The sequence below is a fragment of the Oncorhynchus mykiss genome, chromosome 19 (assembly GCF_057628025.1).
Source record: "Oncorhynchus mykiss isolate SJ-2025 chromosome 19, ASM5762802v1, whole genome shotgun sequence".
NCBI classification, from domain to species: Eukaryota; Metazoa; Chordata; class Actinopteri; order Salmoniformes; family Salmonidae; genus Oncorhynchus; species Oncorhynchus mykiss.
In genome coordinates this window covers 59423621-59451419 of record NC_143040.1, presented here as the reverse complement: position 1 = coordinate 59451419, position 27799 = coordinate 59423621, and the positions used below count along the sequence as shown (strand labels likewise).

General features: G+C 41.3%; 3 protein-coding genes and 1 pseudogene across 3 annotated transcripts in view; 1 reads left to right on the top strand and 3 right to left on the bottom strand.

The window, feature by feature from the left end:
* LOC110498084 (uncharacterized) overlaps positions 1 to 4860 on the top strand; it is a 44764-nt gene extending 39904 nt beyond the window's left edge. Inside the window, exon 6 of the mRNA XM_021574660.3 lies at positions 4368 to 4860. Coding sequence (XP_021430335.2) covers positions 4368 to 4444 — 77 coding nt within the window. The 3' untranslated portion in view covers positions 4445 to 4860. The remainder of the gene's footprint in view (positions 1 to 4367) is intronic.
* On the bottom strand, positions 1510 to 4015 carry LOC118936464 (transcription factor Adf-1). Its single transcript, XM_036955026.2, has 2 exons — positions 3786 to 4015; positions 1510 to 2830 (listed from the first exon to the last, which is right to left on the bottom strand). Exons 1-2 carry the CDS (start codon positions 3916 to 3918, stop codon positions 2364 to 2366), a joined length of 600 nt encoding a protein of 199 aa, XP_036810921.1. The 5' UTR covers positions 3919 to 4015; the 3' UTR covers positions 1510 to 2363.
* Positions 4539 to 11709, bottom strand: heatr4 (HEAT repeat containing 4). Its single transcript, XM_036955024.2, is given in 18 exon segments — positions 4539 to 4636; positions 4638 to 4714; positions 4928 to 4989; positions 5168 to 5321; positions 5410 to 5488; positions 5708 to 5897; positions 6073 to 6142; positions 6324 to 6504; positions 6591 to 6709; positions 6835 to 6939; positions 7092 to 7261; positions 7507 to 7683; positions 9422 to 9565; positions 9756 to 9959; positions 10032 to 10184; positions 10276 to 10463; positions 10660 to 11440; positions 11688 to 11709. Coding segments are annotated over 17 exon segments (2892 nt in total). The 5' UTR covers positions 11424 to 11440; positions 11688 to 11709; the 3' UTR covers positions 4539 to 4581.
* Positions 11710 to 14165: 2456 nt separating this feature from the next.
* On the bottom strand, positions 14166 to 18833 carry LOC149975251 (transmembrane protein 151B pseudogene; annotated as a pseudogene).
* Positions 18834 to 27799: the final 8966 nt, after the last annotated feature.

Here is a 27799-nt window from a genome sequence, read left to right as displayed (position 1 = left end):
TTTGCGACAGCACCTGAAGAAACGTTCAAAGTTAATGTCTTAAAGTAATGGACTGTTTCTCAAATTATTTGAGCCGTTCTTTCCATAATATGGACTTTGTCCTATTTGGTAAAAGAACATCTTCTGTAAATCACCCCTACCTTGTCCAAACACATTATGAAGGAAAGAAATTCCACAAATGAATAAGGCACACCTGTTAATTGAAATGCATTCCAGGTGACCACCTCATGAACCTGGTTGATTGAAGGCTAGAAGTGTGCAAAGCTGTCAAAGGGTGGCTAATTTGAAGAATCTTAAATATAAAATATTTTGATTTGTTTTACTTATTCTTTGGTTACTACATGAATTCCTACGTGTTATTTCATAGTTTTGTCTTCACTATTATTATACAATATAGGAAATAGTCAAATAAAAACCCTGGAATGAGTAGGTGTCCAAACTTGACTGGTACTGTACATTACACAAGAATGATATTTATGGATTATACGACATTTCTCTTTGGTCAACCCAATATTTTATGACTCTAAACCCGCCTGCCCCGCAGATATAACGGTTTAGGAGTCAACCTGCGCAAATCAAACTAAATTGAAAGAGAATAGAAACATTTGTCATTTAGCAGATGCTCTTATCCAGAGTGAGTTAAGTGCTTTGCTCAAGGGCACATCAAATGATTTTTCACATAGCTCTGGGATTTGAACCAGCAAACTTGTTTACTGGCACAACTCTTAACCGCTACTCGCTGCCAGACTGTATATTGTGTGGTGTGCAAAACACAAACGGAACGATATTGAAAACAGAGGGATGGTGAGATGTGTAGAAAAATTAAGTGACAGAAGGAAAACATTCATATCTTTTGGATCAGGCAAGTGGAACAAGTGCCATTCTTTGAAACCAAACATTAGTTTAAATTAGCACAGCAGGGAAGAGATAAACATCCCTTTGTTTGACATTGCTTGTGTCAAACATGATTTTTTTACACAGGCACTAACTAGTTAGCCTCAATGGAAAAGTAATTGGGGCCACACTCAAATGTTGGTGGGATTTCACAGTATTGAAATTGGAACTAAGAGTGTTTTGATATGACATTTAAGTAGAACTGGAGCCAGCATAATTGTCCTTTAAACAACTCATGTGCACCTAGTTTTGATTTGCAAAAGGCTACGTGGAACATGACATGCTCTGCTGTGGCAGCGGATCAAAACCATTACTGCGTATTCATCTGCAGGTAGTTAAAAGCTTAATGACTACAAAGATTCAAATACTCCAAGAGCTGAAGTTACATGGTGGCTGAAAGCCCTCAAAACACTGCCTTTGTCAGTTACCTGTAGCATATGGGCAATTCCACATTGATGCGGACACACCGATGTTTCACTTTATAATGCATGTGATGCAAAGTTAAACCACAACTATGCACAAGGCCTACTTAATGTCCACTGAAAATGTTACAAAAACACATGACAGCACAGTCATTCTCTTACCAAACTTTACATCTGCAGTGGAAATGTATGGTTTAACTTTTCAATTATTTTTATTTGGACAGACATTTAAGTTTAAAAAAATTGCATACATAACTTGACATACAGAATCAACACCTTAGTGAAATGGGGCAGCATTTAACCACAACTTTTATTAAGCTCAATAACATTCTAAAATGCATGAATGAAATAGCCAACTTCAAAAAGTAAAGACAAAATATAAATTGTCAAAAGAGCAACTATTGCACTAACATGGAGAACATTTACTCAACTGTTTTTATTTTTACAACCAGACTAAAGTATTACAGGAGCAAACTAAATGCATACCTGTATGCATAGCCACGGGAAGTAGTGGTGCTGAAGCACCCCCTAAAATAGAAAAGTAGTGAACTGGGCCTTTACTCATCCTTTATTAGCCCCCACCCCCAAGCGTCATCTCTTGGCTGTATGAATGTGACCAGAGGGTAAGGTGACACTAAACAGACCAACATTGTTACAATATTTTTTTACAAATAAAATTGTAAGTAACAAACCATCTCCATGTGTTCGTATATATAAACACATGTATAAAGGGTCTTGGCTAAAAGCAGCCCTTTCCACATATTAGGAGAAAGAAAACATTTTAAACAAAAAAATAATGTTTCTAGCTTAGTCCGGTTAAGTACTACAGCCCCCTCCTGTCTATCACTACCACACTGAAACATCACCAGTGGGCTCAAACTTGGAAGGTTTGTGTGTGTGTGTAGGGTGAGGGGTTCCAAAGAAGCACTATTGGACACTTTCTCAAGGTAACTAAATGAAAATTGATCAAATGTATTTCCAACAAAATGTTCTGTCCTAAGTAAGTCCAAACTCGTTGATACAAAATATATTTACTGTACAGTTAGGCTAGTCGGTGTCCTCAAATTCAGCATCGTGGAGAAGTTGGTGAAATTTCAGCTTAATTGCACACTTTTTCCTGTAAGGTAACCGCTTGAGGTGAGGGAGTAGGCTCATGAAAAACATCTCATCCTCATTGTCTCCTTGTCCAGCTGTTTGCCAGGAATCTTTCCATGTCATCTCATGTAAGTTGTTGTCCAAAGGTGGTGACATCTTGGTATCAACCACACTTCCATCTAGATCAATCAGGACGTCAGAGGTGCTAGTTGTCTCATCTTTTCCATCATCAAACTCCTCTGTGCTATTGCTGCCGCCAGTTCCTCTACCTCGCTGTATGTATGGGATCAGAAATGCCATTAACTCACTATATCTCCATTTTTTTAGGGCCTTCCCTGTGGCACCACGGATCCGATCTGCTTTCACTTTCCTTGTGAACACATCCCTCAGGTTTCTCCATTTCTTTCGGGCATCTTCCTCTGGAACATAAAAAGAGGATGTCTCTGTTCTGTTCTTAAACTTTCCCTTATGGCTGTACCAGTGCTTTATGCATGGTCATTTGGATGAGCCATGTGTTCCCACAAACGTAGTCTTCCAATTTGTTCACCACCTCGTCTAAGTATTTGGTTAGTAGAAACATAGTATTTTGTTCTGCCCAACTGCAACCTTCCACTTAGCCCATATCCAAGCTAGGCCTAAAGATGAGAGATAGGGATGGTGTAGGACTAACCACGCAAATTCATAAACAGCTGGGATGCGTAAAAGCCCCCATCTCTATAGGTGTATAATTATGTTGTCACTGGATGAAATGGCTTGCACTGCTCTAGCTATGAGTCTTACGCCAATGTTGACATATTGTTAAATCATTGGATTATATTCTTATACTAACACTGACCGAATCATCGTTAAACTGCTGGTGTAGCAGCCAACATTTGTTGTTGGCATTACACTTGTGGTGCAAATCACGAGTGCCCACTCAACTGGTTCACCTCAGGTAGAAAGTTAATGAGTTAGCTAGCTAACGTTAACTAGTAAACAAACCGTGACACACTGCCCCCTGTGGTTAACTAACTTTACACCGTATATTGACCACGGCAATCAGCATTACTAATCAATCAACAACGTAGCCAACTATTCCAATGCAATTGACAAGACAATAAAGAGCGATGAACAGTCAATGGTCGCAAACAATTAAACTAACCAGGCAAACAGTAGCTAGCTAGCATAGCCCTGGAAGTTAAACCCAGTGTGAACAATGTTATTCGCTAGAAAATATAGCAAGCTAGTCTACACAATAGTCAGATATGTCAAACGTAATAACTAACGTTAGCGTAGAACAAGTTTAGCTAGTAACGTTAACATTGTTACTCACTTTAACTTAGCTAGCTAGCCAAAATGTATGCTAATGTTCTTAGCTAGTTAATCAGACCATACCTTTCAGTCCCAGTTGTTTACCCACAGCCTTCCATGCATCCGATTTTTTTATCGGGTCTCTATATGAAGTCAAAGTTGAGTTATATAATTCTGGGTAGTCTGAAACCGCGGATATGATTCTTTCTGCAGCCATCCCAAGACTATCTAGTTAGTTATCTAGCTAACCAGGGGCTGGTAGCCAGACCACTGTGAAGTCAGCAAGAATAACTAAGCACTTCCGGGTCGGGGTCACGGATTTTTGGAATCCTTTAGAATGAGTCCATATACATCCTGTATATGCACAATAATCGATGGGCTATATACTGTATTTACATCTAGAGTTTACACACAGTTGTTGCTTCTATTATTGTGGCCCTTAATCTGTGGAATACCGGTCAGATGCGAATAGAACAAGCATATTGCACTGTACATTGTGGTGTCCATTCTACTAAGGATCACTGTATATCCTCCAGAATCTACATACACAAGCTCATCACAACTATGTGTGTGGCACTGTAATGTGCAATATGCATGTTCCAATATGCATATCAGAGTCAGAATCTGACCTACAGTATTTCCCACATATGTTGTTCTCTCTTTCAGAACAATGGTATAGCTCAGCTCCTGGCCTAGGTGACCGGTGGAACAACTGCAAACAGGTTCTGCAGTGGAGGAGCTAACAACACAGCTCCATCAATAACATCACTACCTGACAGTAAATCAACCTCTTCACAATCCCTTACAACTACATAATTCCCCAATACTACTAAAGCAAACAGTCAACAAATACTGTATTTATTTTATGCGGCCATGGTTATTAAATATTATCTTCATTTTCTTGGAGTGCTGAAGTTTCTCCACTGTCACACGATGGAGTGTTGATGATCTTGATAAGCAGATGAAGAGGATTTGTTGACAGGGCTTGATTCAAGCGTGCATGTAGAGGAGGACTACAGAGAAAGGGGTAGTTCTGTTAATTTACAACATCCACCTTAACGGTTTGTTTTAATCCTGGTTATCATTTATTCATGTCATTTGTAAAATACATATAGTAGCTGTTCGTTTTATATAATAAATCAATTTAGCTTAAAATAAAGTGTACATTTCAAACTGGTTTGTTCTCTAGTTCTGCAACAAGACTAGGAATTCAGGACAGGGAATACCTGAGTCACAGAGGAATCTGAGGAGTGAGTCGGCCTTACTGTGGAAGGGCAATGTTTAATTCCTAGAAAAAGACAATGCCCACAATGGTTTCATGTTACCTTCTTCAAAAATTATATTCATCACAGTCAGAAAACTGCATATACTGTAACTGTGGGAAATAAGGCTCTAATTCACTGCACATCAAGATTTACATTAAATATTTAACTCAGCTTAACACACCATAGTAGTCCATCACTCACTGTTGTAGCGTTCCTGCAGCAGCTGTGATATTGGTGTAGTGTCCGGCCGGCTCTCATTTACCAGATACTTCCTCTGTTGCTGGTACATGTTCTCCAGCTTCTCCATCAACAGCACTTTGTCTGTGATGATGCTCTTGGTGCATAGCCTCTGAACCTGCAAACCAGGAGGACGGAACTGATGGCCCTCAGTTTGCAACAAAAACACAAGTGCCTTTCCATGGCTAACCTTGAAACACATTTACCTGATCTTTGATTTTGTGGACCATGCCCCTGTCTCCATCAATACTGTAGCCATAGTTTTTGAGGAGCCCCTGTATATGCCTTGTAGACAAAAACCTTTTTTTTTGTTTTTAATGTTATGGACATAGATACATAGATAAACACTCATACCTGTAAAGCTAACACAGATGTGGCATGACATTATATCCCACTGGGCACACACTGATTAAATCAACTTTGTGATGTGGCACCAATGTGGAATAGACAATGAATTGACTTCTGTGCCCAGTGGGATGGATTTTGATCTGAACTCTGACTCACCTATGGACCTGGGGGTGGGGTTCCAGTACAAACCTCTCCTGTAGGAGGTTCTGCAGCTCTGGTCCCTTCACTTTAAGGATCTTTAGGGCCTGGCAGGCGGCGATGCGTACCTGGGGTTTCTCCTCATGATGTAAAGCCCAGAGGAGGTGGTCCTGGAGAGTCGGCGTGAGGCAACCTATCTTCCCTAAAGCTAACAAACAATTGCAGTGTCTCGACACGTTCACACATCTGCTTTCTGACACTAAACTTATACTGTATATTTATATACACTATCACAGAAAGTTGCATATCTAGTGCAGTTGCAGCTTCACACTGTCATTACAATATCCACTCTGTTGGCCAGTGGTCATCACCATGCTGCTTACCACTGATTGCAACAACTTTAACCTCCCATGCTGGGTCATTCTGTGTTAGCTGAATCAGCTGATTCAAGACCTAAAACCAAAAAGTAAAGACAAGGATTTTTCTCACCAGAAGTCCATAGTCTATCTATATTGAAGTGATATTGCCAAAGAAGACGTGGTTTATAGGATATATTGGCATGAGTATTAGGCACAAGACAAAGTCGAGACAAACATTGTATGCAAACTGCTGCCTCTCCTCAATCCTTTCTCACCATGCTGTACTTCATAATTAGAGCTGCAGCAGTCAGACAGGCCTGTTTCCTCACGGCCACAAAGTTGTCATTGAAACATTTCAGGAAGGGTGGCAGCAGCTTGGCAGTCATGATCTGTAGATGAGCTATGAGGATGAGAGCTTCCACCCTCCAGGAGGCAGGACCTTCCTCAAGCTTCATTCTAAAACAGCCAATGGGTGAGGTTTTAGGAAGAGTGAGATGCTCTCTAATCAGCTCATTAGTGATCACCAAATGCCAGTCTGGTACCTCAGCTCATTGTGCACATCTCTTCCCATTCCTAGTTTCCCCAGGGCCTGGGCTGCAGCCTGCTTCACGTTACCACTCCAGTCATTCCACATCAGGTAGATCAACTTGTTTGCAAGGTCCTACAAAATATAATTTCTAATGAGTACATAATCACATATCAATATCATAATTTAGGTTTGATTTGAGACACCAAATAAATCACAGAATTAGGGACTCAAGAAATCTATGAGATTGCAAGAGACACCTTATTAATTGGTCCTTTCAATTGGGAGATAGTGTTGCAAGCCAAGAGTCTGGTCCTCCAGTTGGCACAATTCAACTCCTCAGCCAGCAGAGAGCGAACTAGAGTCTAAAGAAAAATGTTAAGCCCAGAAAAAGGACATTTCAGATATCATGGATTTGTGATTAAACAGAAGAACACAGGCTAATAGTGCTTGCCCCAATGACTGGGTATATCATTTAGTTGAAGCAAGTTAAGGGGAACAAATTTGAGTTACGCACTGTCTTGCTACTGATGCTGGCAAGTAGAGCGGCTGACTGTTTATTATCTGTGTGAACCTCACTGACGAAGTGCTGGGAGAGAAGTCTCTGAATGACTGGCCGACTGTAATCCCCCTCCACGGCCAGGCACTGCGCTGCCACCCAGCTGTCTGCACCTACACCTGCAGAGTCTGACACAAAACACTACACTCTTCATTTGATGTCAGTGAAATGCAATTCATCCTGAATAATAAACCCATACATAAGTTATTTATTTAAAGTATTGGTGTTACATTTACGGTTTATATTCCATTCAGATGTGAGTATTCACACCGACAGTATGGGTCTTGGTGTTAGAACGTAGTTGCACCTCATGTTTTTCCCTAAGGTATATGTCGTTACAATGTACTCCAAAATCAATACAACCTGACGTAACCTTGATGTAGTGCATTGCAGAGGATTACACGGGCTCGGGAGTCTGGCGTCCCCATGGCGTACTGGCACACTGCTGCTGCCATCTGAACTCTCTTCACAGGGTCGTCCAGAGCTAGGAGAAGAAGAGGCTGGAGCTCCTGAGGAACTGGCTGGATGTCCCGCACACGGCCATACTGACCTGGGAGGAGTTTCCCAAAAACAAGTGCTATGTATGTTTTGTCCTTGTCCACTATATGTGCACATAAAGTTGAAGTCAGAAGTTTACATAAACTAGTTTTAATGACTCCAACCTAAGTGTTTCAACCACTCCACAAATTTCTTGTTAATTAACAAACTATAGTTTTGGCAAGTCGGTTAGGACATCTACTTTGTGCATGACACAAGTATTTTTTTCCAACAATTGTTTACAGATTGTTTACAGATTACTTCACTTATAATTCACTGTATCACAATTCCAGTGGGTCAGAAGTTTACATACACTAAGTTGACTGTGCCTTTAAACAGCTTGGAAAATTCCAGAAAATGATGTCATGGCTTTAGAAGCTTCTGGTAGGGTAATTTACATAATTTGAGTCAATTGGAGGTGTACCTGTGGATGTATTTCAAGCCTACCTTCAAACCCAGTGCCTCTTTGCTTGACATCATGGGAAAATGAAAAGAAATCAGCCAAGACCTCAGAAAAAAAATTGTAGACCTCCACAAGTGTGGTTCATCCTTGGGAGCAATTTCCAAAAGCCTGAAGGTACCACGTTCATCTGTACAAACAATAGTACGCAAGTATAAACACCATGGGACCACGCAGCCGTCATACCGCTCAGGAAGGAGATGCATTCTGTCTCCTAGAGATGAACGTACTTTGGTGTGAAAAGTGCAAATCAATACCAGAACAGCAAAGAACCTTGTGAAGATGCTGGGGGAAACGGGTACAAAAGTATCTATATCCACAGTAAAACGAGTCCTATATCGACATAACCTGAAAGGCTGCTCAGCAAGGAAGAAGCCACTGCTCCAAAATCGCCATAAAAAAGCCAGACTACGGTTTGCAACTGCACATGGGGACAAAGATCATACTTTTTTGGAAAAAAACTGTTTGGCCATAATGACCACTGTTATGTTTGGAGGAAAAGGGGTGAGGCTTGCAAGATGAAGAACACCATCCCAACCGTGAAGCACGGGGATGGCATCATCAGGTTGTGGGGGTGCTTTTCTGCAGGAGGGACTGGTGCACTTCACAAAACATCATGAGGAGGAAAATGATGTGGATATATTGAAGCAACATCGCAAGACATCAGTCAGGAAGTTAAAAGCTTGGTCGCAAATGGTTCTTCCAAATGGACAATGACCCCCAAGCATACTTCCAAAGTTGTGGCAAAATGGCTTAAGGACAACAAAGTCAAGGTATTGGAGTGGCCATCACCTCAAACCCATAGACAATTTGTGGGCAGAACTGAAAAAGTGTGTGTGAGCAAGGAGGCCTGCAAACCTGACTCAGTTACACCAGCTCTGTCAGGAGGAATGGGCCAAAATTCACCCAATTTATTGTGGGAAGCTTGTGGAAGACTACCTGAAACGTTTGAACAAAAGTTAAACAATTTAAAGGCAATGCTACCAAATACTCATTGAGTGTATGTAAACTTCTGACCCACTGGGAATGTGATGAAAGAAATAACAGCTGAAATAAATAATTCTCTACTATTATTCTGACATTTCACATTCTTAAAAGAAAGTGGTGATCCTAACTGGCCTAAAACAGGGGATTTTTACTAGGATTAAATGTCAGGAATTGTGAAAAACTGAGTTTAAATGTATTTGGCTACGGTGTATGTAAACTTCCGACTTCAACTGTACTCACACACAATTACCAAAACAAATGAAAAAAGATGAGTTGAGAGATGACGCAATCTATTACATGTCACCTGCATCTGTGGGATGTTGCTTTTCCCTCGGTCTGTTCACTGCCCCTGATGCACAAGTGGCTATGGCTGACAGGCGAACGTGGTAGTGCAGGTCTTTAAGGGCCCTCTTTAACCCTTCAATAGTCACACTCTGCCAGGTGATCTCTAGAACAGGAAGGACCAGCCTCCTCAGGTTAAAGACAAACTGAAGTAGTTAATGAAGTAACAATATACAGTAACTTTGGAGTATATCTGGGCATGCTGTAGTGTAACGATGTGAAATAAATTAGGCTTAACAGCACAGTGATAGACAAATGCTTAGAGAACATCAATATTGAATGACAAGAAGACCTACTGATCTTCCAGGCACTCCTCCATCCCTCCACTGCGTAACGTAAGGAGGAGAGCTCGGCCATAGGGTTGTAGTGGGGTTGCTGTCTGGGCGCCTCTGTGTCCTTCCCGCTGTAGTCAGGCGGTCTCAGACCCAACTCTGTGGCATAGTCAGCAGTGGTAGGCAGGTCCACCCACCGCCGAGTACCTTTCTCCACCCGTCGCATTCCTACCCAATGGAATTTTAATGAGTAAAATCGTGCTTTAACAGGGGTTGCATTTATTTGGTTAAAGCCCCAACCTTGTGTCTCATTGTGCATGGTTTCTGCTTTTGTCCACTTATCTGGACCACAGGGGAAAAAGTCTTGAAGGTTCTTTTGGTACTCTGAATTGTTGTCCATGATGATGCGATCGTGGTTCCGTGGATCTCGCTGATGTACCTGTTTGGCTATTCCTGCAACATGCAAAGTCAAGGAAATGTGATGTAGATCAATAACCAATATAGAAAATACTATTTCAGTTGCATGTGTATTGAGAAGTTGTACCAGAAAATATCTCCTGTTCAAAGTTATTCTCTGTGTGCAAGACATGGCTTCCAGCACGGGGGTTGAGGCTATCCTGAAGACGAGGAGGTTGAGGGGTTTCAATGTGCTTGACTGCTACAGTGTTGGCAGTCTGGTTCATACCCCCAGGCTCATCAGAACATGCAGGGGGAAGAGAGTAGCCCTGCACCCTGCAGCAGGTATGTCAAGTGAAAATAGAGATCAGTGATATAAAACTGTGAATACAAATTCTGATGATCTACACATTATAGAAACTCACATAAAACATCAACTTTAGTGCATTAGACACTATTTGTTTGAGGCGTAAAACTGACTGGGGACTCAATAAGTCAACATTAAATATTACGGTAGGTTTTGTCTCCTTGCCTGTAGTATACCGGAAGAGGTGTCTCAGCCTTGTGGCTCTGAAGAGCCTGCTGCTTCTCAGTCTGCTTGTGGAGATCTTGGTAACTGCATAAATCCTCCTCACACATGGGCTCCTCATTGACTAGATCTGTGGCGCTGGCTGAACCATACTGACTCCTCAGCAGTGACTGCAGCCGAGTCTTATTCTGGCACTGGTTTGGAATCTGTTGACTCACTATCCACTGGGCTGTGGTCTTGGTCAGCTTCTTTAGCACAAACTCATCCCAGTGGCAGCTCTTTAAACGGTCCTCCCTGCCTCCTGTAGATGCTTCCTTGAGACAGTTGTAAACATTAGAAACTCCTCGTAGTCCTGTCCTTTTAAAGGAATCCAAGAGCCCCCCCTGGTGACTAGGGAGTGTAAAGGAGTCTTTAGCAGTCAATGGCGCAAGATGGGATATTTGTAATTCAGGGAGCATAGAGGGAGGGTCTCTGAAGCCTCTGTTCTTGGCAGGATCCTGAGGTGAAGGATGAAGGGGGATACCTTTCATTGATTTTATCCCTGTGCTCTTCGGCTTGGGACTTGGTGCCAGAGGTCCAGAGGCATTGAAAAGCCAGTGGAAGTCAGCTTGACTGTAAGGTATACTGTCTGACCCCATCTCCCATATAACATCTTTGGAGAAGGTGAGACCGCAGGTGGCATTGTTGAGGAGTTGTCTGTAGAGCTGCTGGCCTTTCAGATTTTGTAGACAGCCCACCTTTGACTTGGTGCGTTTTACCAAATCCATGTTGCTTAATGTATCCTCTTGGGGAACAAACCATTCAGAATTTTTTTTTACATAAATAAATTGTGTGAAATTCAAAAAGCCTCACATTGCTAGGTTCATATGTTGCTGAGTGGATAAAATACCATAAAAGGATGCATAAAATCTCTTTTTAAGGAATAATGTAAATCGCATCTTGAGCCTGCTAATCAGCCCACTTAAATTATAAGTATAAGATGCATGTTTCAAACCATAACATTTCAAACCATAAAAAGCCTCAACACTTACCTGCATATTTTGTTGTCTGTCCGTATACCTGTTGTAGTAAACAAAATACTAGGTCTAAAATATATATATATATACATACACACACACACACACACACACACACACACACAGTGGGGAGAACAAGTATTTGATACACTGACAATTTTGCAGGTTTTCCTACTTACAAAGCGTGTAGAGGTCTGTAGTTTTTATCATAGGTACACTTCAACTGTGAGAGACAGAATCTAAAACAAAAATCCAGAAAATCACATTGTATGATTTTTAAGTAATTAATTTGCATTTTATTGCACTCTTGCACTCTCACAACTAGTGGTCGACCGATTATGATTTTTCAACGCCGATACCGATTATTGGAGGACCAAAAAAATTGCCGATACCGATTAATCGGACGATTATTATTTTTTTATTTGTAATAATGACAATTACAACAATACTGAATGAACACTTATTTTAACTTAATATAATACATCATTAAAATCAATTTAGCCTCAAAAACATGTTCAATTTGGTTTAAATAATGCAAAAACAAAGTGTTAGAGAAGAAAGTAAAAGTGCAATATGTGCCATGTAAAAAAGCTAATGTTTAAGATCCTTGCTCAGAACATGAGAAAGCTGGTGGTTCCTTTTAACATGAGTCTTCAATATTCCCAGGTAAGAAGTTTTATAGGACTATTTCTCTCTATACCATTTGTATTACATATACCTTTGACAATTGGATGTTCTTATAGGCACTTTAGTATTGCTAGTGTAACAGTATAGCTGCCGTCCCTCTCCTCGCCCCTACTTGGGCTCGAACCAGGAACACATCGACAACAGCCACCCTCAAAGCATCGTTACCCATCGCTCCACAAAAACCGTGGCCCTTGCAGTGCAAGGGGAAGAGCTACTCCAAGTCTCAGAGCGAGTGACGTTTGAAACGCTATTAGCGTGCACCCCACTAACTAGCTAGCCATTTCACAGCGGTAACACCAGCCTAATCTCAGGAGTTGATAGGCTTGAAGTCATAAACAGTTCGATGCTTGAAGCATTGCGAAGAGCTGCTGGCAAAACGCACGAAAGTGCTGTTTGAATGAATGCGTACGAGCCTGCTGCTGCCTACCATTGCTCAGTCAGACTGCTCTATCAAATCATAGACTCAATTATAACATAATAACATACAGAAATACGAGCCTTTGGTCATTAATATGGTCGAATCCGGAAACTAATTTCGAAAACAAAACGTTTATTCTTTCAATTAATAAATACCGTTCCGTATTTTATCTAACGGGTGGCACCCTAGGTCTAAATATTCCTGTTACATTGCACAGCCTTCAATGTTATGTCATAATTACATAAAATTCTGGCAAATTAGTTCGCAATGAGCCAGGCGTCCCAAACTGTTGCATATACCCTGACTCTGTTGCGAGAGAAGTGACACAATTTCCCTAGTTAAAATAAATTCATGTTAGCAGGCAATATTAACTAAATATGCAGGTTTAAAATATATACTTGTGTATTGATTTTAAGAAAGGCATTGATGTTTATGGTTAGGTACACGTTGGAGCAATGACAGTCCTTTTTAGCAAATGCTCACCGCATCGATTATATGCAACGCAGGACACGCTAGATAAACTAGTAATATCAACCATGTGTAGTTAACTAGTGTACCGATCGTTGTCCTCCTTGGATGAGGAATAGGAAGGATCAGACCAAAACGCAGCGTGGTAAGTGTCCATGTTAATTTTAATAAATTAACTGAACACTGCAATAACCAAAAAACAACAAAGAGAGAGTGAACGAAACGAAACAGTTCTGTAAGGTGAAGACACACAACAGAAAACAACTACCCACAAACACAGGTGGGAACAGGCTACCTATTTATGGTTCTCAATCAGAGACAACAATTGACAGCTGCATCTGATTGGGAACCATACCAGGCCAAACACATCGAAATACAGCACAGAACAAAACAATAGAATTGAAAAACATAGAATGCCCACCCCAACTCACGCCCTGACCAAACCAAAATAGAGACCTAAAAAAGGATCTAAGGTCAGGACGTGACAACTAGTGATTATGATTGATTGATTGTTTTTTTATAAGATAAGTTTAATGCTAGCTAGCAACTTACCTTGGCTTCTTACTGCATTCGCCTAAGAGGCAGGCTCCTCGTGGAGTGCAATGTAAGGCAGGTGGTTAGAGCGTTGGACTAGTTAACAGTAAGGTTGCAAGATTGAATCCCCGAGCTGACACGGTAAAAATCTGTTGTTCTGCCCCTGAACAAGGCAGTTAACCCACTGTTCCTAGGCAGTCATTGAAAATAAGAATGTGTTCTTAACTGACTTGCCTCGTTAAATAAAGGTGTAACAAAAATAAAAATCGGCCCAATCGGTGTCCAAAAATACAGATTTCCGATTGTTATGAAAACTTGAAATGGAACCTAATTAATCCGCCATTCCGATTAATCGGTCGACCTTTACTCACAACCTCCTTATTTGGAATATATTGTAACCGAATCAGTCAAATGTCTCTTGGCCGCTCAGAGTGAGGTTTCCAGGCAGGTGGATCCCTGGCCGACAAAGTAGCGCCGCACCTCTGTGGTGGAGTCACCACTACAACAGCACTCGGGCCGGTGAGGACGGGGAAGAAGCGTGCGTCTCGGAATGTGGGCGGTCTGTCATTGAGAGCCAGCTGGCTTGAGGCTCCTCCACAGGCCCACGGTGTGCAGAGATCCTTACATGCGGCACAGTGAGAAGCGTGAGTTGTCCAGGGATAGAACAAGACATGACGGGAGAAGACGGAGGAACAGCTGGAGCTGGTGGTGGCCCGCCTCTGTCCAACCTCGCTCTGAAGCTGGCAGCAGTGCTCACAGTCCTGCACCAGCATGCTATAGCTCTGGGCTGGGTGGCTGTCCAGCAGGAAGTAGTTGGAGGACCTGGTATCTTCAGCTGTACCAGAGTCTGAAGACGCCAGGTTAATCAGCATGGCCTCTGAGTAGCTGGGGTACAACTGGCAGTTGGAAAGGATGTGTCACGCCAACTCAGTGCTATCCACTGTTTCTACCCGAGGGAGAACTCTGCTGATGGAAACCTCCTCTATTGGAGAGGGGCTGTTGTGGCTGTCCTCCAGCCCAAAGAGCTTCTCAACATGGTAGTGCACAAAGGCTGTACGGTACTCTATAAGCACTCTCAGGGGCCAGGACAGAATGAGAAGAGCAGTGAACCAGAACGACACCTGAGAAGTATACCAGGGCAACCGGTAAGGTTCCAAGTAGGCTATCAAATGCTCTGTAAAGTTCACATTTTTCAGTTGCAACCCTTCTCGAGCCTCCATGTAGTCATTTAAACCCTCAATCTCTGAGAAGAACCTGGCACGTTGGTTGAGGTAATTATTTTCTGGTCCAGCCCCAGCAAAACTGAAGCACTTGTTGAAACAAAGTTGTTGCCGGGTGGCTCTCCAGTCCACGTAGATCCCGTGAGACGTCCCACATACCACAGCGACTGTATTCAAACTCTCCCTCACCCTCGTGTGTGTTGACCCGCTCATGGTAGACCCGGGTGGTGGTGTAGGCTTTCCCGATCTGGTAGCAAGTCACCTGTCTGGTCCTCTGAACAAAATGGTAACTTATGGCCTTCCACCAAACACACGGACGGGCTTGTCGCATCCTCAATAGGCACTCATACACGCTATCATCAGCCTTACAATGTAGCTGACTTTTTTCTTTTTTCTTCTTTCCTGTGACACTATGTCTGATGAATCAGTTCGATGATATGGCTGTGTTTAAGGCTCGCTGGATTACAATGTAGTCTATTTGATATTTACCTATACAGGTTGAAAGGTTTTTAACGGGGCAGAAAGCAACAGTGTCACATGAATAATAGATCTACAGTACCACATGAAAGAGAATGGTAAAACATGATGAAAAGGGAGTCCACACGCCAATGAGCCTAAAAAAATGGCACTGATCCAATTTTGCTGTGGGCAAATGAACATGACAGGGCTGTAATGTGCTGAGCTTTTCCAAACTCAGAATGCAGTAAATGAGCTTGGAGCGATAGCATGTAGGTCACGTGAATGTAATTTAATTAGGCTATGCTGCAATGGGAACAGCTGCTGATCACATTAGCTCAATGTACAACTAACATTTGTCCCAAAATCCTCCCTCAACTGTATTTTCAGTCCCCCTATGTTTCTGCTAACGTTTCAAGCATCTTTGCATGGATTACAGAAAGCATGCACCATGTCCAACAAGGCATGTGTATCCTCAATCCCAGTGACTCGTTAAATAATCTATGACCTCAGACGGCTGCTAAAATGAACGTTGACTTTCTATACGAAACTTGACCACAACAGAATCAAACACACAAGTTATCGGATCACACATTCTGTGTGCCCCATTTCTGCTGAGTGTCAAGTGAACAGTTCAGTGCAGCAACCCGTCTTTGAAAGTGCTCACATTTGCAATTCTGACTGCCAACGAAATGTCTCCTCTTCAGCAGGGGCATTCTCACCAAGTTTCTCTATTTTGTTCCAGTACAATGAGTCAGACCTAAGGCTACTGGCCAGAACATTACAAATAGGCAGGGTTAACTTAGTTATACTTTGTCTTGTTGTATTCAGCTAATTACGGTCCTTCAGGTATCTATAGCCATTCACCCATGAAGATCCATTGACAACATAGTGGAAGTGTCATTGTCTTTTCAGCTCTCAGAATTAGTGTTGCTTCATGCAAGAAACGTCTCATTAACTGATATGTGCTCAAAGGAGAGCTCAGTCAGCAATGACTCATGAGTCAATCATCAGTCAACTTGGTTCCAATAACAGTGGTTCCCAACCAGGGGTACTAGGACCCCTAGGGGTACTTCGTTTATCCACAAGGGGTACTTGAGAAGACTCATGAGACCATAGGGCCTACTAGTAAAATGCACATGAGGTGGCACAGTACTTCTGGGATACTCTGGGCAGATCAAAATTCAGTTTGTGGTACAGTAACAGAAAATAATGTGTTACTGGTAAAGTGTTTCACATGAAGGTTATGAACCAAACTAATCAGACCAGACAGAAAGGGCTGACTCAGACGGGACATGCAATCAGGCATCGACAACACAAGCAAAACATCCAAAATAGCATTGACCTTTTTAGAGCATCCTGGTACAGGGCAACACAGCATCATAGGTCAAGACCTCTGGGTCATGCACATACTGTCGGTTTGAGGTAAAAAACAACTTGTTGTAATTTTATGGTCTCTCATAGAAGCTGTATTTCACGGTAAGCTGCACACAACCAATTCCCCAGATGGAATAAGTGTTATTACAGACTGGAGGTAAAGCTCTCGCATTCCGAGTACACATCATTAAAGGGTACAAAATCCAGGTTCTCAGAATTACTGTATTGAGCCTTGCATACATGTCATTACTAGGCTCTGTCTTCTATGACTTGTATTTCTTTGGGAAATGACATTGTTTAATGAGTTATACATAACAGTACTTTTGAATGTAGAATTACATTCATGTAGATATGATGGTAGGGATGGACATCATACAGAGAAACTATTAAATGAAATAGTATTTTGCTGGTGAATTAATAGTGATTATTAGACTCCAGTGAGCAGATAAAGGATGTTGTGGTTACCAATTGCACTCAGTATAGAATTCCTTCCATCTGAGCAGAGGACTGAAATAGACATGACATGAATAGCAACAATCAATATATGATATGGGCTACATGTATAGGCCCACAGATATTGAGTGTGTGCCTTTTATTACAAGACTGCGTGTAGAAGGCTATCTATCATGACATTTTAATTCAGAAAAAAGGCAACACCATTATGCGCTTTCAGGATGATGCTGTCATTCCTATCATGTAATCTGCATTTAAACGCTTATTAGCCTTTTGCATTTGAATGAAAATGTTGCATTAACTCCAGTACATCAATGCTGGCCGGTGCATCGTCTCCATCATTGGGGGTGTTGGGCTTCCGCAGTGGTATCAACTTCCAAATTGGGAGAGAACATGCTGCTGTCTGGACATGATAGCATCAAGTCCAAGCTTCCCGAAGCCAAGCCCCCTCTCCTTTCTGGTCCTCAACAGAGCTTCAGATCATCTGGGCTGGAGCCAAGGCAAATGGGGATTCCGCTTTAGGAGCTCCCATCGCTTGAACCCGGCGGGCAGGGACAATTCGATCGCGGAGGCTTTGCTAATACAGTCAAACAGAAACCGTAATGTGAAACACCAAAACAAAAGTGATGAAAGTGATACGCTGTCACACATGAGCGCACAATAAATGGCCTGATCACTGATCCGATATATAAAATGAATGGCAAAACATTCTAATGTAGGCTTCTGTGCACAGAGAAAGTGATGTCATTTCGCTTTTTACAAGCAGGAAAAAGCATAACAGAATTTTACATTTAAAGATAATTGATGCGCACCAATGATGTGTGTAGGCTATGTGCAGCATCAGCATCTGTAGCCCATTAAAGAAGAAGACGAGACTGTTCAATTACTACATTACATCACATGAAATACTGTAGATAAGGCTGAGCAATCCATGACACCACTTGTCTGCAGCCAGATAGCCTCGATCCAAAAAGTGATATTTTTCCTAAATTATGCACCCATACTAAATATCTTCAGTAGCTTTGATTGGACTGATCATACTTTCAAAATCTTAGCTACCAGTCATCATGAATCAAGTCGACAATCTACTTGCAAATCCTTTTCATTCCTTGTCATATGAAGAGAAATAATGAAGAGAAATTGTAGAGCAAACGTATCAGTGTTCATCGGCCATTGAACATAAACATTACACAAGTTGGAAATCGCAAATTCAACAATGAGTGGTTTGGAAGGAATAAGTGGCTAACTGCAAGCATTGCAAAGAAATCACAAGCCTGCTATTCAGTGGAGTGGGTGTGTCCCAAGTATGGGTTTAAGAGCTTAAAAGGATAAACATTAGCCATGCTGTCAATCCAGCATGACTTCTGCCGCGCTCAAAACAACTAACTCAGAACTGGGAAATCTGATTTTAGTGACTTCAAAACTGGGAACTTGAAAAAAAATGAGCTCCAACTGGGAAAATAGGGTTTTAAGGTCATCCAACTCGAATTGGAAGTAGGGAACTCGGGCCTCTTTCTAGAGCACCGACCTGATGATCATTGACGTCATCATGATTCGACCTTGTTTTTTCAGAGTTCCCAGTAGTCTTGAAAGCACCATAAATCCAGAGAATGCCAGACTTTGATAACAAAGTTTAGTGATGAAATTTGCCCCTGAAGGACTGCTGCGTCACCTTCCTGTTCAAGTGAGCATAGCACAACAAGATGAGTCCAAAAATGTATTGTATGCTGTTGCATAAATTATGTAATATGCCAGGGAGATTAACTAAGAAAGTAATACTAAGTGTATGTTGTGTAGTAAGCTGTTAGTAGCCAATGTGCCTCACCCTAATCATTTGGACCCTTTTCCGGTCAGAATTCCGCTCATAACAGATACTGCGTTTTGGAAGTGTCAATGGGGGAATGATATTTGGTTTTCATTTGATACTAAATGGTCAGCAGGTGTCGCTATTTTAAAAGGCAACTTTAAGGGTCATATATTGTGAATACTGTGAATATGCACTGGAGGCCTGGTGCGTGGAGCCGGTACAGGACATACCGGACTGGAGAGGCGCAATGGAGGCCTGATGCGTGGAGCTGGCACAGGACATACCGGACTGGAGAGGCGCACTGGAGGCCTGATGCGTGGAGCTGGCACAGGACGTACTGGGCTGTGGAGGTGTTCTGGAGACCTGGTGCGTGGAGCCGGCACAAATTGTACCGGAACAATGACACACTTCGCACGGCGAGTGCGGGGAGCTGGCACAGGACGTACAGGGCTGTGGAGGCGCGCAGGAGACCTGGTGCGTAAAGCCGGCACACATGGCACCGGACAAATGACACGGAAGGCGATCCTGTCCTGCCAGGATTTCCTCCCAAGTCCAGGATACCTTCTCCTCCTGGGCACGCTGCTTGGTCCTGTTGTGGTGGGATATTCAGTCGCGATCGTCGTTGGAAGCATACTCGGACCAACTTGCCGAGTGATCTGGGTTCCACATCTTATTTATTTAAAGTAAGTTAACTACAAAACAATAACGAAACAACAAAATGTGACTACGTGATACACAAAATAATATCCCACAAAACACAGGTGGAAAAAAGGCTACCTAAATATGATCCCCAATTAGAGGCAACGATTACCAGCTGCCTCTAATTGGGAACCATACCAAGCACACCAACATAGAAATATGAAAACTAGAACACCCTCCTAGTCACGCTCTGACCTCAACACCATAGAGAACCAATGCTCTCTATGGTCAGGGCGTGACAAATTGCTTGTGCCAAGAGAGAGAAAGAATATGACATCATAAAGGGAATAATGGATTATACTAAAACAACTGAACTAACTGATCAAGAATTATTGGAGCTATCTTCATTGCAAATGCAGTCAGACTGTATCTATGAGGAAAAGGCCCAGGGAGCGTTTGTAAGATCAAGATGAAAATGGATGGAAGAGGGAGAGAAAAATACAAAATATTTATTTAATTTAGAAACAAGGGCAGGAGAAAATAAATATGTAAATTAATGATCAGTAATACTCCCAATGAAAATCCAAAAGAAATCTCTCAGCATGTTGCCCAGTTTTATCAGAATCTGTATACATCACCCCAGTCAACTTCCAATATGGATATTTTCTTAGACAATGTAGCAAACATTGCTCAGAAGATAGGTAATGATTTCAGGGATTTTTGTGATGATTAGTTATCTGAAATTGAGATAAAAGACTGCATTAAAAGACTTAAGGACAATAGGTCCCCTGGAAATTATGGTTTAATAAGCGAGTTTTATAAAGCGTTCAATGATAAATTGATTCCTTTCATTCTTGCTAGGTTCCAAGAATCAAAAGAAAAAGGCTTCCTTAAAGCTTAAGGCTTCCTTAAGGCTTCCTTAAAGCAAGGTGTAATTACTTTGATTCCCAAACCTAATAAGGATAGTCTTTATATTGACAACTGGAGACCCATTAGCCTGTTGAATACTTATGGGAAATGATTTGCCCTTATATTTGCTAAGAAGTTGAAACAAGGCGTGCATCATATAATTGATGAAGAACAATCTGGTTTTATGCATGGTCGACACATTAGTAATAACATCAGGTTGATCTTAGATATGACTGACTATAATGACCTCATCCTTGATGATAGTTTTCTTATGTTTGTTGATTTGTATAAAGCTTTTGACACTGTAGAACATGGGTTTATGTTCAAAGCAATACGTTTTTTGATATAAAGCAATTTTTTTTATAAAGCAGTCCAAACTTTATATAGTGGTTGTACTAGCGCTGTAAAATTTCCTCAAGGGACATCCCAACATTTTTCCAGAGAACGCATAGAGCCACGAGTTGAGTATCCGTTATATACCATGGCTATAATTTCAAATGTTCTTCTAGAAATGTGTTCATTTGCTGCTAAAAATATGTTCAACAAGTAGCTAGCAGAAGTTGTGACAGAAGTTGCCCTGGTAACCAAACAAACAGACTTTCTACTTTAGCTAACCAAATGATCAGTCCTAACTTGCTATTATGACGATCGAATTCAACAATGGCAACAACAACAAAAATCGACGTTTCCTTTCAAAGGCAGCTCAAACATAGAATGAACTATAGCCATTGAATTGTACCATGCAAGTAATACTATGCGTTATAGGGAAATAATGCACGGTCTAGAATGCCTAATGCCTAAGAAAAGTTTGCTTTCTGATCAGAAAAACTGTTCATTTCGAGGAGATCGCATTGAATATCAAACACTAAGCTAGCTAAATAGGTTGTTGCTAGCAAACCTGCCAATATTACAACCAAATAAAAAAATACAAGTTGCTGAAAACAGCTGGTCAACCTAGAAACATGTGGGAGGATTTGACAACATAGCGACACTTGCGTCATAACTGCAACATGGGGACCAGAGAAATTCATATTTGTCACTTACCACATTAGGTCATCAGATGCTCCCAAAAAATAAGTATCCGTTGGACCTGCATTTACAATGAATCCAATTTAGGTTGGTGTGGTTGTTGGTTTAGCTTTCTCTAACTTTGTAGTAAGTATGGTCTGCATGTGTAGGCACATATTGCAAACTGTCCCATTATCTGGTTTTAATGTCCATTCTAGAATGCACTTCTAACCAATGAGAAATGAATATTCAACAACGCTGTGGTATAATTTGTGATAACTCCTGACTATGTGTAACGGATGTGAAACGGCTAGCTTAGTTAGCGGTGGTGCGCACTAAATAGCGTTTCAATCGGTGACGTCACTTGTTCTGAGACCTTGAAGTAGTGGTTCCCCTTGCACTGCAAGGGCCGCGGTTTTTGTGGAGCGATGGGTAACGATGCTTCGAGGGTGACTGTTGTTGATGTGTGCAGACGGTCCCTGGTTCGCGCCCGGGTATGGGCGAGGGGACGGTCTGAAGTTATACTGTTACATAAGGGCTGTTGTTCATTCTAATTATTATATGCATTCGTTATTGCTATGCTAAACAAATTGGCATGTAGCTAGCTAGCATAGATTCGATGATGATGATGCGAGACAATAATTTCAATAAATAATGATTGAATAAATATCCAATAAGCCTACAGTACATAGCAACAACTATGGTTGGCGAGTCCGAGCTTACCAAATAGCTTGGTTATGTTAATGGTGACGTGTCCGTTAATGGCACACAGGTGGAAGAACTATCCGTGCATGGTCCAGGCGCTGGTTGGTGACAGACAGTCAGTGCTTGTCTCTTCTTTGGCGGAGAATGAGACGTCCCACTCTTATCGTTGCCAGCTAAAATGGCACTCCAACGCTTTCTGTTCAGCCAATAACTAACTATTGAGTGAGCTCTCACACGGATGGACACTCACAGCCGCTATTTCCTTTACCTCAATAGGCCCGCATCGAATAACTGTTGCATTCTGAAGTTGTTACCGTTAGTTATTTTCTCATGTTTTGACCCAGTCGTTCATTCTAATCATTATTTTCATTCAACAATGCTATGCTAAACAAATCATCAGCATGCTGCTAGTTAGCAGAGATTCGATGATGATGAGAGACCTGAACGTCAATAAGTAATGATTTAAAAATATTCTAGTCGATATTGGATATAACGTAACAGCCTCGCCTGACTGTGGGAAAAACAACCTGTGGTTACCTAGGTTACCCATTGGCTCAAACGCAATTTTATTGTCTGCTTGTTTTAGTCAATTACAAAAATGAATTCAAGAAAAGTACAACATATTTAAAGATTACTTTTCAAAATGTATTTTTCTCACTACTTAGAAAAACATAATATTGTAGGGCTTCCCTCATGCCCCCATCACTGTCTGATGTATGCCGCTGTGCATGGGCTCAGAGCCCTCTGGTTTCTGGTCAGGCTTCAAACAGATGATGTGTTCCAGGACTTTGGTTCTTCCTTGCTTCTGACTGAAGAGGGCCGGGCTCGTTGTCTAGTATCCTGAGTTTCCACCCATCCATTCCACCCAGTGTGTTAATATAGTGCTGCACCTAGCCAGGGGATGGTCTGTGTGGAAGATTAATTTGCCAATGTTCCCACTTTTATAATAGTCAGCAAAAAGTGTCTCGATTTTCCATAAGGAGCTTCTTTTTGTATTATTTTCGTGCCTTATCATTTTTTACATGCAGAGGGTATTGTATTGTAATTACTTATGAACAGCGGGAGAGGGTTTCAAAGGCCTTTGCATTTGGGTGGGGTAGGCTTTGAGACTCTCCTGCCATTGATGGGCTCAAGGGCTTTGACACCACTCACTTCACATGTCAGTGCTAATTGAAGATGCTGTCAGATATGTTCTTTCCTAGCGAGCTTGGTAGCCTTAACTTAGCATTCAGTCCTTATAAAGTAAAATAATATAATTTTAATATATTTTTTCTCTGCTTTTAAAATAGCTTCAAACTAAACATGACTCACTCAGTTCCAGGTTGGATGGTGTTTTCAGGTTTCTGTTTGTTTGCTAGAGCATTTGCTGTATAGCTTTGGTAGTAGGAATCCTTCCAAGTAATCTTGTCCAAAGTCAGGTTGAAGGCTTGGAGTTTAGATTTGGAGTGAAGGTTTTGTTGTGTAGGGTAGTATTATGTATATGTCCTTGCCAAAAAATCCAAGTTTATCTAACTCAGAATCTATATTTTAAAAACATGCTGGAAAATGTAGGAGCTCATCTGCTCATGACCCCTCTCTCTCTCCTCCATTCCTTTCTCGAGCTCGCAGAGAGAGGGGCTGTTAACAGTTTAATTACATCTGTTTTGTTGGGAAAATATGTTACTATCGATGTTCTCAAACATATTTCACTGGGTAGCTGCAGGAATAGGGTTGGAGAGCCCATGACATACAGAGTTTGGAAGAAGTATCACCTGTTGCGCAGCGAGAGCATGCTCCTCAAACAGTGGTTGACGTCTGGAGTGAAGATGTTCTTATAAACCCAGACATTTCTGCTTGCAATTCCGTGTGAAAGCAGAGTTTTGATGCTTGAAGAGGAAGAGGATCCCAGCTGCTACTATATTTATTTCTCAGCTGCTAGTATTAAGCACATGCTCCGCTATGAAAACCGGAGTAGCCTACCTGGCATGTTTAAAAAACAAACCTAGTGAAAGCAGCCTCCATTCGCTATTCGAGTGCATACAGATTATGTATTTTTTCCCCTGCCCCTGTTCCTGCCCATTTGATAATGGGCCATTCTAAATCGATGCAAATTTGACATATTAGCACAGACCAGATTACTATGAGAATAATCTGACGTGTGAAAAATATGATCACTTTGAGAGAAGTGTGAGCAGCCTGAGTCAAGGAACAGAGCGCAAGCTTTTTTGTGACTTTCTCAAATCATTATTAGCATATATAGTTGCATTATGCTGCCCATATTTGTTTTCATTTCGAAGACATTCTAAGATTTGTATCATTAACTATAGTTGCCAATTAACTCTACATCTATCGTAAAGGACCTGTTTCAAATTATCCACTTTTACGCTCAACATCGCCACTTCATGCCAGTATCGCTCCGGAATGGAAAACATATCCTTTCTATTTTATTCAGCAAAGCTCAATTATATTCTTCTTACTATAAAATCATGTAATTTTAAGCATATCTTGTATGCAAAATGAATACGCCTACTACAGCCTATGGTGTGGCACATACAATAGTCCATTCATTATGTTCTTCTGTGTAAGTGTAGTCAGGAAGCAGGTGCGGAAGGTGAGTTTAATAATGAACCGATACAGATGACGAAACATGAGAAGCGTACTGAACGTGAGATAAAATAATACAACCTAATGACTGATACTACTGAGGGCTAAATAAAGGGGGAGTAATCAAGGAGAAAATCATGACCAGGTGTGTCTAATATAGTTGCCAAGGCCGGTGTTAGCAGACCAGCGACGTAGAGCGCCGGAGGGAGCAGGAGCAGGCGTGACATTCTGAAATACACTTTCTTCACATAACGTTTCTTTTAGACCTGCATAAAATAAATCATGGCTTTATTATGGTGGTGTAAATTAAATGGATTTCTTGGAGATGCTAAAGGTCTTTATGTTAATTAATGGACCGGCAGTCAGTTGCATGATAATTACCAGCTGACCGCCACAGCCCTAGTCTTAGGCTATATAGCATCATCATATAGAGTTATTCAGGGCCAGGCTGTCTCATCTCCCTATACAGTAGGCTCATCTAGTCCTTCAGTCACTGTATTCCTCAGACAGGTGGCTTTGTTAAGTAGTGAATCTGCGCATCTGTGAAGTCTCCACTTGTTGGGATACTTGGCAATTTCCCCTGTTAATTATATCAGATACGGATAGTTGACCATAATCATTTTCACAATATTTGACTGAGCTGTTTGTACTCCATGCTTCCAGGTTCTCACTGTTGAAAGATAATTTTCTCACGGGCCTTGTCTATGTGATTTGGAATGTTCCTGGCTGAATGTTTTCAGGAGACTTTTCAATCCCAATGATAATAACAATCAATCAATAGCTGACCAATCCCAGAGGTTTGTAAGACCATGGGTTTAATAATAATTAGTCAAAGACTCAGTTTATACAAAAGTTAGTACAGTTTATTCAGAGAACGTTCTAAAGTCAAGAATACAAAGACATCCATTTTATAGCTGCTCACATACTTCCACACAAACAGTAGATATCCTACGCACATACTTCCACACAAACAGTAGCTATCCTACACACATACTGTCCTGCTACCCAGCCGACAAAGATTAGGGGAGGCCATGAGAATCACTCCCTGTCCTCCCTCAAGATAGGGAGACCCTGGGAAGTACTCTCAGTGGCCCCCAGCCAAGGTTGGCACCGAATCTTGCTCAGACAGTCTGTTTTTAAGATACTACAATGGACATATTGTACAGATATATTGTTATACCCTAATTCTGCCTAAAACTACACTCACGGATATATAATTCTACTGACTGAAACCACACACACACATCATTAAAATAATCTCATGATTCTAATCAATTTCATACAATCCAATGGTTTCAGGGTGGAATATTCTAATCATTAATTTAAAAATATAAATCCCATTAACAATCCACCCTTAATGACTAAATAATACACACTAGATTCCTCAAATACTACATAGAGACATAAATGGTATCCAATAATAATTCAAACCAATACATGTATGTACAGCCGATATTCAGCAATGATTGTTATAGGCCTATATCCAATTATAATGCTTCCTGTTAGGATTTTTATTACAATGTTCATTAAAAAAAAACATTCTTAAACATCAAAAACAGTCTCATCCAACATGGCCTCCTCGTAGTTAAAAGAAACAGAGCCATCTCCTAGGCCTGTAGGCCTGTATTCGTCATCCCACTTGCCGGAGCTCAGAATCGGTCTGTACCTCACCATCTGTTGCATCATTGATCTCTCCAGAGTCCTGGTTATCAAACCTCTCATACACGAGACCAAACAACATCCACACAGAACCAAAACACTCATACAGGTGAAAGTTGCGCACAACACAGTGATTATGACATTTTTCCATTTCCCAAACACACTGTCAAACCAATTTGTTAGAGCATTATCCACCCGAGAGTTCTCTGCTAATTCGTGAGCTAATGTGGTTAAACCAGCCAGGGACCTGGTCACTGATCCGTCTGGAGCTGTGTTATTAAAAAATCAACGTACAGCAATGACAATGTTATTAAAAATCAAACGTACAGCAATGAACCCCAATCATTCTACATACCCCGCCCTTTTCTGCCAATTAACATATCGAGAGTCAGTCTATTTTACCAGGTCATGAGGGAGGTGGCGGATAATTGGTCAGAGAACCCCTTTACTGCATCCCCAGTATCATTCACAAATCTCTGTTGATTATAATAAATGTCATTAATCCAATCCACATTTTAATTTATTGTCAACCACCAAAAGAACGTAGTGGTAAAGTCTTCACCTATTTGATTCATAGCTTTGTATTAATCGGTAACTTCCCTGAGGATGACAATAGCATCCATCTAGACTCCCATCCTGGTCAAAACTCCTCTTATGCCTACTTTAGCCTCCTATAACTGGCCTCTGATGACTAACTCGAACTGGTTGGACCAATAACCCCGGGGCGCAAGTGCCTAACCACCCTTTCTGGTAGTTTCTGTCGAATGCGTCCTTTGCTGGTACGAGCCCACCCTACATCAGTTATAGGTTCTGTGAGGTTAAGAATTGTCTCCTGTACTTCCAAACCTAAGTCAGTCACATTAACGATTACCTTTCAGCCATTAAAATCATCTAAGTTCTCTGTGCCATTCTTGTATCTATAACACTGGTACTCATCAGGAGTTAAAGTGTACTGAGGTGGGTTGGCCGAGTACCTCAATCTGGCCAACCCAATCCTTGTAATGTTATTTGCTTTCCTAGGGAATTGTTTAATGTTTACCTTAAATCCTACATCTTGATCTTCTTTGACTCCTTATTCTGTAAGTCACTCGTCCTTGATGGTCAGTGTATTATATAGTTTATCTTTTACTTCTTATCAAAGACAACGGCGTCATATAATTAGTACCGGAAGGTGGTGGATCTGGATGTATCAGAAAGGTTACCA

Coding starts and splice junctions, on each gene's coding strand:
- LOC118936464 (XM_036955026.2), bottom strand. CDS start 3,918: ATGGCTGCAGAAAGAATCATATCCGCGGTTTCAGACTACCCAGAATTA. Junction 2,831..3,785: donor TAAACAACTGGGACTGAAAG/GTATGGTCTGAT, acceptor TTTATGTTCCAG/AGGAAGATGCCCGAAAGAAA.